The sequence below is a fragment of the Takifugu rubripes genome, chromosome 8 (genome assembly GCF_901000725.2).
Source record: "Takifugu rubripes chromosome 8, fTakRub1.2, whole genome shotgun sequence".
Taxonomy (NCBI): domain Eukaryota; kingdom Metazoa; phylum Chordata; class Actinopteri; order Tetraodontiformes; family Tetraodontidae; genus Takifugu; species Takifugu rubripes.
The window spans coordinates 11,985,420-11,997,602 of record NC_042292.1 but is presented as its reverse complement, the minus strand read 5'-3'; the positions used below and the strand labels follow the sequence as shown (position 1 = coordinate 11,997,602).

The window sequence follows — 12,183 nt, the reverse complement described above, 5'->3', positions numbered from 1 at the left end:
GTTTGGGCACCCCTTGAGGATGCATCAAATTCAACTTCCTTCCTGGAAGTGTTTCTGGTATGATCTAGTTTTCCGAGGCCCCGGGCCTCCTCTCAGTATTTTCTCTTGAACATCGTGGATTACTTTTAAAACATTTCTTTCTCTGGCTCCACCGTTGAGACCAAAAACTCGCAACAACACATCTTTTGGCCAGGCACATAGACTACCTGGCAGACTATTCATTGTGTATTCAAAATAAAAAGAGAAAAAAGATTTTTTACAACCCTCAACTGCTCTCCAAGACTCAGAGCAGTCACATCATGGTTGTTTAAGCAATGCATCTACAGAAAGATTTGAGTTGATGTTTTCCTTCCTGAGAATGTGGTTGATGTGATCAAGTGTCCGTGCCTGCAGAAATGTAAAGAACAATGAATCAATTTTTAAAATCAATTCCTTTGTTTCAATGTGGAAGTCACACCCAAAGAAGTCTACAACCAGCTTCAGCTCAACTTTATTTCCTGCATTTAAAAGATTATTTTTAAATGATTTCAATTGAGAGCAGCAGACCAGAACCCAGACCACAGTGATGGAAAAGTCTGGCCTTCAGCTTTTTGCATCAACCGCACACTGCAGACTCTCACGCTGCAGATGTTTTTTTTTAAAAGGATCTGAGAGTAGAAAAGGCATAGACATGGTGCCCTATCGCTGTAAAGCATGTAAAACAATATCTGTGGTTTTGTTTCATCTCAGTCAGACAGACAGACAAGGTGACAGACAGATGGGTGTTCCAAAGCGCTACTGACATCTTTAAAAAAAAAAAAGGGGGGGAACATGAGACTTGAGGGTAAATGAACAAGAGCCACACTAGTTGAGCAACTCTCAGTGATATCATCATTACCTGAATGAGGCTCATGATGATGCTAACAGCTTTAGCACACTGTGGGGTCGGTAGGTACTAAAAGTCCAGATTGCAATGAAAATATCAATGAAGAATTTTAATGATGTTCAGATTTAACTGGCGATTATCAAATGTTTGCATTTCAGGTGTGATCTCTGTCTCAGGTCTGAAAGTGAAGTCTGGTAAAAATGTCACAGTAAGTTGTTCCAATTTCTCCAGTGCTCCCAGTATGATCAGCTGGTTCAGAATAGATCACCAGCTCAATTGCATGTTCCACTCTGAGGACTGTGAATTCAATATTCCATTTCATAATTTTACTTACAGATCAGTTGTCTGGACTACCAATAAGGGATATGATCCTTGGCGGGCTGGTCATTTTTTTTTCATGATCATCAATATCTGTCTCACTGTTAGAATCAATATATGAAGACATTTTTAAACTGCAATAACTGCCTATCTATTGTCTTGTAGCCCGGGCTGCTCAAGAACAGTGTGCACAGGATGAGGAACTGAAACCATGTTGTTTTGCAGACTCGGGTCACAGATGCGACTTAGGCGTCACTGTCTTTTCATCCGAAGACAAAAACGTGTCCAGCGTCCTCTGTCAGAAGGGCCAGACATGGATCTTGTCTATTCAAATGTCAGAGTGAATGTGGAGGCTCAGGCTGAAAATGGCAGCATTAGATAACTTCATTTTGTTTGTGTGTATTTGTTTTAATGCTTTAAAATATCATCATGCAGGACAAATGTATTTGGAAATGCAATAGACCAGCCCCTGTCCCGGTGCTTTTTTCAGTTTCTGTGAGCTTTTTAATACATTTTTAATAAATAAAACATTTTTGTGATTTATAGAGCTATAAAAGTCAGTTATACTGTTCAGCGTGTATGATAAGCATATTTTTGGCCTAGATCTCAGGTTTAAAAATGTAGAAATGAAAGACTCATATGAAAAAGAAGAGAGAAGCAATTATGTGATATAAGAGACTTTCTGGTGTTTATCCAGTTTTATGATGAAGCAGAAAAAGAGGAAGTGAAGAGAGGGAATAAAGCCGCATCAACTGCTGTGATCACTCCTGCCAGGATTTTTATTTTACATTGTTTGCAGCCAGGGTGGAGCTCTTGATATATGATTTTTGATGAATACCACAATTTAATGATTTAACATCTAGCTAACTTGGATTTCTCAGCATTTTTGGTAAAAGGCATTCCAAAGAAAACCATATAATTTCTGGAGTAATGGTTTGGAAATATCAAAGACTAGACAGAAAGGACTGCAAGTCTGTTCTTGCATCGCAGGGTATATTAATAAATAGTTTTATTTTAAGCTAACTTTAATTACCCCTATTGTTTTTTGTATTTGATGTGTTAGCCCCTTGTTAATTTACATTTGTTTAGGGCACAGCAGGATATTTTGCCCATATTTGATCAATACATTGTATCTATGTTTATCTGGTATATTTGTTCAGTACACAACTACATAACATGATGTTAAAACATCAGTAACTTTTCTACTACTCTCTTGTAGCTAACAAACTGTGTGCTGGTTAGCGTTAGCATCTTACCTTGGGACAGACACAGTGGATGGATTCGGCTGCAAGTGAGGACTTCCACTCTATTTAATCCACATTTCGGATCTCTCCAGTTTTGGTTTTGGGAAGGAAAAAACAACATCACCCAAACATTTTAGATATCGTTCTGGAAGTCATTTTTCATCAGAAGCTAAGCTTGCCAGGTGCGCCTTAGTTACCGTTGCTAACTTATGATTGGTCAGCGGCGTTTCTAGGCGGGATTTACCAAAGGGTAAAATAAAGATAACCGGTTCTTTCTTTTCTTAGAATCATGAAAAAATTCTCACTTCTGTACATTTTAAATAGTCATCTTTAGGAACATGTACAGGATCAAATATATTTAGGACATTTTTTCGTAGAAATCTGGTTTCGACTCAACGTTTCCACCTACTATACGAAATATATTCAAACCCCATCACTGATCATGATCAGCAATAAATGTAGCGATTCAAGCGTGGATAATTTTTATATTTTCTAGAATAAAAACAAAAGGCAGCAAAATAAGGAAAGTTTTTTTTAATTCATGAAAATTGAAAAATGTGGCAATACAATGCAAATACTAGATTATCTCTGCTGCTACAACTTCCCTTCAGTCATGTGAAAGAAATCATCCCCCTCTGAATTGTAGTTTTATCAGTGTATTTCCATTAGTTGTAATGAATTTAGTGTTTAACCCAAGTCCTACAATCAGGATCACCAATTTCGACAGCAGTGTCTGCAAAGAGCATTTTCTTGTCTCCAGACTATAAAAACACACTTTAAAGAGGGTGCCGTGTTTCATGTGACATTAATTTTTAAAACGTGTCCTTCGCACTTCAGCCTTTATAACCAGTCGACATCTTTACCCACTAAAGTTTTCCAAGCCATCTTTTCATAGCATGTGAACAATTTACAACTCTGCATTGGACAGTCTATACAGTTAAAAAGTAAGTTTCAAGTTATTAGAAAAACATTTGTTGAGCAAATGTTTGAGATAGTGTGTGTGTGTGTTGCCATCTCCTTCAGAAGTTCTGAAAGCCCTTAACTTACCTGACTTTGGAGACCTCCAGCAGTCATCTCCCCCAGACTTTATTCTCCTGAGATTGCAATCTCCCACTGTTTTAGTGGGACTCGAACGCGTCGTCACTCTGATGCAACTGTGCATGTTCCGTGCTTTAAGGAGGGATGGGGAAATATACGCCGGCTAATGTGTCAGGGGAGCCCAATGATCGTAACGTCGAGAAAGATATCGAGGGGGCGGGGGGGTGTTCTCGTATGATACCAGCGGATAACATCATCAATGCAGACGGCACACTGGATGAGGTACTTTAACGAGCGGCATGATTTTTAGTTACATTACTGAACATATCTGTTTATTTAAGGTTCATAATGGAAAACTACATGTGAGCGCGTTGTGTATTCAGTTTTTCCAAGGTTTAACAGTGAATTTTGAGATGAACGCCACGTTTTTTTTTCCTTTTAAACCGGTGGAACCCAACGTGCAGGTTAAATGTAATATCAGTTAAAGGTACATGGGTACAAGTCATCGCCTAGAAGCTAATTATTCAATTCTCTAAAGTCACACACAATATCAGAAGTAGTCCAGCAAAAAAGTCCAAATAAAAAAAATTAGAGTAATGGTCGCCACGACGTCAAGCATTAAAAATACAGCACAGTACAAACTAAAACAATCAGGATGGGGGGGGGGGTTGAGGTAAAAAAATAAGACGGCTGTAAAACAGTGCCAAATGAATAAAAATTGAAGGAGACGTGGACGTCGGCAATTCACGTCGTCCTGTGAACGTCGCAGGGGAACGTAACGCGCTCAGCCAGAGAAGAGGATAGCGTCACGTGCATCAGGAGGCGGCGTGTGGCGACGGAAGCGGGCGACGGTCCTGGAAAAAGAGCAAATGAACACAAATGAACTGTCGGCCATTTTTTAGAAAGCAACGCTGTTCCGTGTTAAGTGAGCCCGTTGCCAGTTCTGCATCACGAGTCCTGCTCTTTCACTAGTGATCGGTCTCTGCGATTTTATCGTTAGGTAAACGTGTTAGAGAGGTCGCGAGCTGCCTCCATCTTCAGTGCGACGAATGGAATTTGAGAAATACGTCCTACCACCTATTCTCACCTTCACGACGGGGGGGGGGCCTTGTTCAATAAGTATAACGTGCAGGCGGCGGCGGAGGCAACCGTTCTGTGAATGGGTCCCTGGCACGTGGAACTCCATACGCCGGGACACGGGAAACAGGTGAGAGTCGGGAGCGCTCGTAGGAATGGCCATTACTGGCAGGGGGCACCGGCGCAGGGGGCGCTCTCCTGAGGGGGCTGCGTTCTCGGGCGTAGTACGACGACGGCGGTGGGGGGATGGGCCGACGATCGTACGGGTCAATCGATGGGGTTATAAGGCGATCTCTGACAACGGCCGGGGGGGGAGGGGGAGGAGGAGGGACACCGGGACGCTGGGCATCGTAGGTCATGCCGTAAGGACGGGCTCTATACTTCTCGTAGTAGTCTACCACGCCATATCTATCCCTCTCGCCATCGTATGGTCGGTCAGGGTAAACAGCCCTTCGAGGAGGAGGGGGCGGCAAAGGAGGGGCAGGGTAACCAGGGGGCATATGGCTAATGCGGCCTCTCATGTAACCAGGTGGGGGGGGCTCTGGTCGGTCCCCTGGGTAATGAGGAGGCCAATAGCCACCGCAGTCTGGGGGAGGAGGAGGAGGAGGATAGGCATCCTGTTCTTCATGTCTGGGACGACTCTTTGAAATCTGGACATGGATACGTTTTCCTAGACACACACACAAACAGAAAAAATGTAATCAAAAGATGTCCATAATCAACATTTCTCATGTGATATCATGACGCGTTACCTTGAAATTCAGTGTTATCCAGTCCCTTAATTGCATCCATGGCCTCATCTGAATTTGACATGTGGACAAAAGCAAAATTCTTAACGACAGCACACTCTGTGACAGAGCCGTACTCTTCGAAGAGTGCGCGGAGCTCATCGTCAGCACCCTTTTCTACATTTGCAACGTGCAACTTGACGGCGCCGGGGTTCTTCCCGTGGCTGGCTTCTACGTTGATTGCTGTTCCGTGAAGCTTGTGCAGGTGGAGGCTCTTTATTGCCTTTGTGGCGGCCTTGCGGTCATCCATGTGAACAAAGGCGTAGTTCTTGATGATGGCACACTCTGTCACTGTGCCATATTCTGTGAAGAGTGCCTTGATTTCCTCCTGGTTTGCCTCTCGGGGCAGATTTCCGACAAAAATCTTCACCATGTTTGCAAATCTGCTCCACAACAAATCACAAAAGCGGATAAAGGTACAGGTGAGAATTGATCCGAAGCATTTTAATTGAATTCCATGCATCTGCCATCTAAACTGAAGACCTGAGGGTTCATTCCATTCATTGTGAAAATGGTCAACGATGGCCTAAATGACGGCTCACCGTGCTGTTCTTTGAGAGAGCTTATTGTGAAGCTCAAGTGTTTCATTTAAATGTAGAAGTGGAATTAACAATACCGAGAAAATAACGCCATTTTAAGCGCCCTTTGACACAATTTTAGCAATTGTGCTAGCGCAAATCACAGCTAGCTTGCTAATAACGCCACGCTCACAATTTACTGTGGTCCATAAAACAATACGTGCCTGCCAATATCATTGTCAATGGATCTCTCGTGTAAATTACTAAAAAAAAACATCGACTGATTTTTTTAAATAACATATAATTACCTTTAAACGTGGGACCACTTTGTCTGAACCAGTCTCGATTCCGCTGTGCCTTTTTTTTGTGTGTTTGTGTGCATGCCAACTTCTTCATGTGAGTGCAGGGTATGGGTAAAGCTGTAAACATCGCCCTCTAGGTGCCAGGCTGTGTAATGACATGCTTTAATTAAAAATAATAATAACTGCAGCGCATTCGTCCCGCTCATAGTATGACCACTTTATGGCCGTAACTTCGTGTTGAATAATTTCAGAACATTCTCGTTTCAAGAGTGTAATAAAAGGCTATGTGAAGAGTAATGTGATGGTAATTTCGAAAATCTCTTCCACTTTCACTTTGTACAACGGCAGCACTTATTAACCAGCGAGGTCATCGTTTTGAAAGACTTGATTATCTTCTTCCTCTAAACTTACGGGAAGGTTTCGACAGAGGAATTTTCGACATGACTCCTTCGTAAATCGACTGCAGGCGACTTCTGAAACTTGCATCATCGGGGAAATTTCGGGGGCAACCATGCTGAGTTCACGTGTTCCCCAACAAATAGTAAAAAAGCATTTTTAACCGCCCCATCTCATCAAAACACTTTGAACAGCACATTGCGTATGATTTTTAAACACAATGTGAGTAAAGATAAATTGTAATGTTTTGTTACTGTGTTTTGCCTTCTTTTATTACAAAAGACTACCTTTTGCATGGTTATTTATTTGTTTGTTTTTCTTTTCCATTATTCTTCTAGTGGAAAATACGCCTCCTATAACCTACTAAGGCCATTATTTTAACCTCCCTCACCGTCGAAGTAGCTAGTTTTAAACACGAAGGTCCGGGTTAATGACATAAACGTAGAGACTTTTGCGTGGACTGTTACTCAAAGACATTTTACGACTGCCAGTGAACGCAGCTGTTTAGTTTTGGTCTCGTGAGAGGAAAGAGCCGTAGCAGTCGGGAGCAGGCGGCGCTGGTTTAAGTAGGATTTGCAGACTTAAAAGACGACCAGTTTTCATAAAAAGTTCGTTTTACACCAGCAGGATTATAGAAATATCTTCCGTACATCTATTTCGATTTTCTGCAGTCCTCCAGAGATTGTTTTCCTTTTGGATCTGCCTCTTTTATCCATCATTTGGAGACTTTGTTTCTATGATGAGCGTGTCCAACACAATGGAGACGGAGGAAGACCTTCTGCCTTGTCTCCACATTAAGCTCTACCACCCACAGCAGCATTGTCAGGCTCTTTACCAGTTGCTTCCCCTTGGGTCCAGGTGCAAACATTCCGCAGACGATCCCCTCAGACTGGGCCGGGATGACCGTGCCTGCACCTTCGCCCTCTTCGACGCCCGGGTGTCCCGCAAACAGCTGTCCCTGCAAGCCTACCGGTCCCCGCACAGCGCGGACATGCTGTTCACCGTCCAAAACTTGAGTCAGAAGTCGCGGATGATCGTCAACGGCTTTGAGCTGGACTACCTGGAGAAGATGGACCTCCCAGACAAGGCGTTGGTTCGGTTCGGCCAGTACCAGCTGCTCATCGTTCGGGAGTCGGGTGAAGCGAAGGGGAGCTTTGAGGTGGAGTTCGAGGTGCTGACGGTGTCTCCAGCCAGAGAGACGTGTGCGCCCGCGGGTGCACCTGTGGTGGACTCAGGATCCTGGGACCCCAAGAGTTACTCGGCTGAGTTTGGATCACACGGACCTCTGGAGACTGACGAGACGCTGATATGTTATTCTTGAGTCTTTTTCTTTTTAAGATATCGTACTGAAGTTCATATTATTTCAGATTTGCATAGACAATATTAGTATTTTGTACTATATATGGACAAAGCTGTGAAAATTATAAATGTAAACAGGTTTTTGTGTGTATTTAATCCTTTATGCATTTCATGCCTACTTATATCATAAATGTGGTTTTATTCCTTAACATTTTTGTATGGTGAAGGTCAGGAATATAACAGATTTAAAAATAAAAACATTCAAACAGCCTTATTCCAGTATCAATAATCTATCACCTATAAACCGATTGTCAGTGAAATGTAACCAGGCAACCATCCCAAATATGAAATGTCACATCAAAGATGTAGTAAAGCACAAGTGGGAGTGTACAGGCAGTTTAAGCGTTATTGAGGCCATAAACAGGACGGTTTAGGATCTCTACGCTTGTAAATGAGCGGAATGTCACGTATGTAGGTTGATTGTGCAACTCCAGCGTGTTCACAAGACCTGATTTCCGAACAACGAAAACTCAAAATGGGAAGGCCGGAAAATGCTTTTAATTTCGAACATTAAAAGGAAATCTCATTTTGCCATAGAAATACAGTAAAACTGCAGAGGATAATCTATGATGCAGTCCATATAAAGTCAGGCCTTTTATATGTCATAAATTCAAGTGTCTCTTGTACAAGTATGTTGCATTATTTTGGCTTAGTGCTGGTTCCTCTGGGCTGGAAGCTCACGCCAGCTCGACAACCTGAAAGAATAGAAAATATATTGACGTAAATTCTGTATGAAATGTCGACTAAACTGAACTTGTGCCCTTTACCTGTCAGGTGGATTCCACCACTTCTGGAGATGATCGGGCCACAAACTGGACTGTAGAGCTGTTACGAAAAAAGACTAGAAGTCAATTTCTGAACCTAAATTCAAGCCTAAGTTCTACATAGAAGTTAGAATATCAATATAAAAATGCCTTTGAGTTTTTTTTTTCCAAATTTAAACAATTACAGAAGCATTAAAATACGAGCCACACAATTAACGCATCAATTTGGTTGGAAAGTAAATTCAACACTGCCAAATGGAGTTTGAAAAGTTTAAAACGACCTACCTGGTCTACACAGGGCGCTGGACATCCTCCAGAAAGACAACTTACCATCAAACTGCATCAGGAGTCTAAACACCTACAAAAAGCACAAATACTAAGAATACCGGTACAGTTTTTACTCAGTGGTGTAATTATGGAAATAACGAAACTGTCTGAATGAGCCGGAACAGAAATGAATGCTAGGGAACAACAAATCACTGACTCGGCACAAAGATGGCGAGCTCAGGGCTGTTGCGATAGGGCCAACACGGAGATGCTGCGGATGGACGCACTGCATTTAAAATTTAGAGCCACAGGACACTGTGGATAAGTGGCCAAAAGACGGGTGCAAATTTTTTTCCCCGATTCGTTCGCCAAATGTGGACGGAGCTGAGGAAAAACAAATAAATAGGTCACCTACCATGTGTCAAGCTTAGCGTGAACACTGAAACTGAAAAAGCAACTTAGTTAAACGGCTCGCAACGTTCAATGATTTCACAGTTAAAAGCGCCGGTTTTGGGTTTGATTCGTTTATTTAAAAGCCTCCAAATGAAAAAGAGAGGAAAAAAAAAAAAAATCAACCTGGAAATAGAAACTCATACATGAGTGGCGGTGTAGGTTCTACTGCCGCAAGAAAAGATCAACACAAAGTATAAAATAGAAAACCACAAACCACTGCGGCTACTGCGAGTCATGCTAATGGGTCGCAAATCGTACTGCAAAAAAAAAACACAAAAAAAACCAGAACTGCCACACGTCGTTTTGCATTTGATGCTTTGATCTGGTTTTTGTCGTCTGAAGCTTTCAAAGGCAATTCCATTCAAATGACTTTCTTTCTTGTGAGGCCGTCTATTTAGATAGCGCTGTGCATTTGGCTTTTACAGGGATGCACCACACTAAAATGGACTACGACCAGCAACGTATCCTGCAATACATCAAAGGACTTTTAACAGATCAGGCAGAGCAAAAAAAATCAGAAACAGCTCAGATTACATTGTTGTCATGTGTTTTTTTTTTTGTTTTTTTATGTACGGGGGGGGGGGCTGTCCGCAATAGAGTATCTTCCAGTAATTCTCAGGCGAACGCAACGCAATCCGCCGTAGACGAAGTGGGGGTGTGTGTATAGCGCCACGTGCATCAGCAGACGACGACGATCTTGTCATATTCTAAACCTGGAAAGAGAGCACACCACAAATGTCAAGGAGCGTGTTTTCCTCTGGATCGGCGCAAGTTTTATCTTTGTTTAGCAGAGTCTGAGTGTTGTTAGCCTAAAACCTTTAGATCAGCAAGATTTAAGCTCTGGTTGATGTTGGTGGTGTGACTGTCAGTGTCTTGTTTTTAGCTAAGGGTGGCATCAACTGCCTCTCTGTTCTCACCTTTTTATTAAACTTTCATAGGTCCTAATAGCCGGGATATCGGGGTGGCGGCGGAGGTGGCGGCAGCTGTACTCTCTCCGTAAAACTGTCCCTGGGGCGTGCGGCTGAATACAACTGTGGCCTAGCGACCGGGGAAAGCCGTGACCGCTCGTAGGAGTACCCATTACCAGTGGACGGAGCAGATGGAGCGGGCGCTCTCCTGATCGGGCTCCGGTCCCTCATCATGGAGGTCGGAGGAGGCGGCGGTGGGAGCGGGCGGCGCTCGTATGGGTCATGGGCTGCCATACCGAGGCGCTCTCTAACCAGCGCCGAGGGTGGCGGCGGCGGAGGGGGGATGGCGCGCCTGTCGTCGTAGCCCATCGGGCCGTACGGGCGGGTTCGGAATCTCTCATAGTAATCGACCACCCCATAGCCGTCCCGCTCGCCATAACCGCGGTCAGGGTACCCTGCCCGTCTTGGCGGAGGCGGCAATGGAGGCGGAGGAGGGTAACCAGGCATGCGGCCCCTAAAGGGAGGCTCGGGCCTCTCCATTGGATAGGGAGGTGGATAATAGCCTCCTCTGCCAGGTGGAGGTGGAGGATATTCCTCCTCCTCTGGTCCCCCTCTGGGCCTACTTTTAGATATCTGAACATGAATGCGCTTTCCTGAGAGGAAACAAAATGTAAAAGGCTGAACAAAAGTTAAACACCACCAAAAATGTCATTTTAAGAGAGGGTTCTCACCTTGAAACTCAGAGTTGTCCAAGCCCTGGATAGCGTCCATGGCCTCTTCAGAATTGGGCATGTGCACAAAGGCAAAATTCTTGACGATCGCACACTCGGAGACGGTGCCATACTCTTCAAAAAGCTCCCGGAGCTCTTTGTCAAAGCCTTTCTCCACGTTGGCGATGTGGATCTTCACGGGACCTTGGTGGCCCTTCCCTCGGCTGAGCTCTACATTAATGGGCCTGCCATTCAGCTTGTGAAGATGTAGCTCCCGTATGGCTTTAGTGGCCGATTTACGGTCTTCCATGTGAACAAAAGCATAGTTTTTGTACTTGGCACATTCCGTGACGGTGCCATACTGGACAAACAGAGCCTCGACTTCGTCTTTTTCCGTCTCTGGAGACAGGTTACCGATGAAAATTTTCACCATTTTGCTTACACGGGACTTTCCTGCAAACATTTGGTGCAATATTAGATTTAACAGACAATTGTGATATAAGGTTAACAACGAAAACTGGTGATTCGTCAGCTAACATGCCAAAGGATAAAGGCCTAGGCCTCATGTCAAACAATTTAAACAACCAAAGGCTTTAATAGTAAGCATAAATATCATTTCATTGTGTTATTACATTTGTGAACACACTTATTGTAATTCCAACTCCAAAACGCGATCAATTAATCGGTATAGATTCTCAATAATCTAGGATTAGCTTCAAACTGTTAGCCATTTTGTTTCTAATGAATAAGGTTATCACAAATCTACTACATAGCAGGTGGTGACTGTGTTGCATCCGGAAAACGTAATAAAACGAGCAAATGAAAATAAAGTCGACCATAAAGAACGGAATAATCACTAAAAGCAAACACTTACAACTTGCTAGATGTTACAGTACTCCCGGTTGTTCTTCTTCTTCGCGACTTCCGGTTTGGCGCTCGCTCGTTATCGCCACCTAACGCTCCGGAATAGGAACTAAACGCTTTCTTAATTTGTGCTTTGATAATACACTATATTAATTAGATACGTTTTCGGTCTCAGTGTTAATTTGAAGTGTGTCCCAGTTTGGCAAGTTTATCATTTAAAAAAAGAAAATTTTCTAGTGGGTCCCAGATAGGTATATTCATATAAATGAAACCCCTTCAGATTGTGCACAATAGGGAGAAGCAAATGGCAAT

At 43.2% G+C, this 12,183-nt stretch overlaps 3 protein-coding genes and 1 long non-coding RNA gene across 7 annotated transcripts; 2 read left to right on the top strand and 2 right to left on the bottom strand.

The window, feature by feature from the left end:
* Positions 1-472: 472 nt before the first annotated feature.
* Positions 473-2,442, top strand: LOC115250700 (uncharacterized). The gene is made up of 3 exons (XR_003889272.1): positions 473-927; positions 1,024-1,073; positions 1,202-2,442. It is a non-coding gene; the product is annotated as an uncharacterized lncRNA (long non-coding RNA).
* A 1,113-nt stretch (positions 2,443-3,555) lies between these two features.
* On the bottom strand, positions 3,556-6,644 carry LOC101073295 (RNA-binding protein 4.1-like). The gene is made up of 4 exons (XM_003966784.3): positions 6,157-6,644; positions 5,295-5,713; positions 4,553-5,212; positions 3,556-4,319 (listed from the first exon to the last, which is right to left on the bottom strand). Exons 2-3 carry the CDS (start codon positions 5,701-5,703, stop codon positions 4,578-4,580), a joined length of 1,044 nt encoding a protein of 347 aa, XP_003966833.1. The 5' UTR covers positions 5,704-5,713; positions 6,157-6,644; the 3' UTR covers positions 3,556-4,319; positions 4,553-4,577.
* Positions 6,645-7,050: 406 nt separating this feature from the next.
* Positions 7,051-8,119, top strand: tifa (TRAF interacting protein with forkhead associated domain). Its single transcript, XM_003966799.3, has one exon. It carries the CDS (start codon positions 7,283-7,285, stop codon positions 7,865-7,867), a length of 585 nt encoding a protein of 194 aa, XP_003966848.2. The 5' UTR covers positions 7,051-7,282; the 3' UTR covers positions 7,868-8,119.
* Positions 8,120-8,381: 262 nt separating this feature from the next.
* Positions 8,382-11,983, bottom strand: LOC101076881 (RNA-binding protein 4.1-like). Of its 4 annotated transcripts, XM_011606532.2 has the most exons (7): positions 11,882-11,983; positions 11,029-11,460; positions 10,307-10,950; positions 9,352-10,102; positions 8,955-9,027; positions 8,673-8,730; positions 8,382-8,600 (listed from the first exon to the last, which is right to left on the bottom strand). In XM_011606532.2, exons 2-3 carry the CDS (start codon positions 11,438-11,440, stop codon positions 10,331-10,333), a joined length of 1,032 nt encoding a protein of 343 aa, XP_011604834.1. In that variant the 5' UTR covers positions 11,441-11,460; positions 11,882-11,983; the 3' UTR covers positions 8,382-8,600; positions 8,673-8,730; positions 8,955-9,027; positions 9,352-10,102; positions 10,307-10,330. The 4 variants fall into 4 exon arrangements, with proteins under 4 accessions (XP_011604834.1, XP_029695435.1, XP_003966849.1 ...); XM_029839575.1 differs by having other exon boundaries at positions 8,673-9,027; XM_003966800.2 differs by lacking the exon at positions 9,352-10,102.
* Between the last annotated feature and the right edge of the window lie 200 nt (positions 11,984-12,183).

Bases quoted from the DNA above. Each gene is read 5' to 3' on its own strand.
- LOC101073295 (XM_003966784.3), bottom strand. From the start codon at position 5,703: ATGGTGAAGATTTTTGTCGGAAATCTGCCCCGAGAGGCAAACCAGGAG. The intron at 5,213-5,294 runs GTAACGCGTCAT...GTGTGTGTCTAG, and splicing joins GGATAACACTGAATTTCAAG to GAAAACGTATCCATGTCCAG.
- tifa (XM_003966799.3), top strand. From the start codon at position 7,283: ATGATGAGCGTGTCCAACACAATGGAGACGGAGGAAGACCTTCTGCCT.
- LOC101076881 (XM_029839575.1), bottom strand. From the start codon at position 11,440: ATGGTGAAAATTTTCATCGGTAACCTGTCTCCAGAGACGGAAAAAGAC. The intron at 10,951-11,028 runs GTGAGAACCCTC...GTTTCCTCTCAG, and splicing joins GGACAACTCTGAGTTTCAAG to GAAAGCGCATTCATGTTCAG.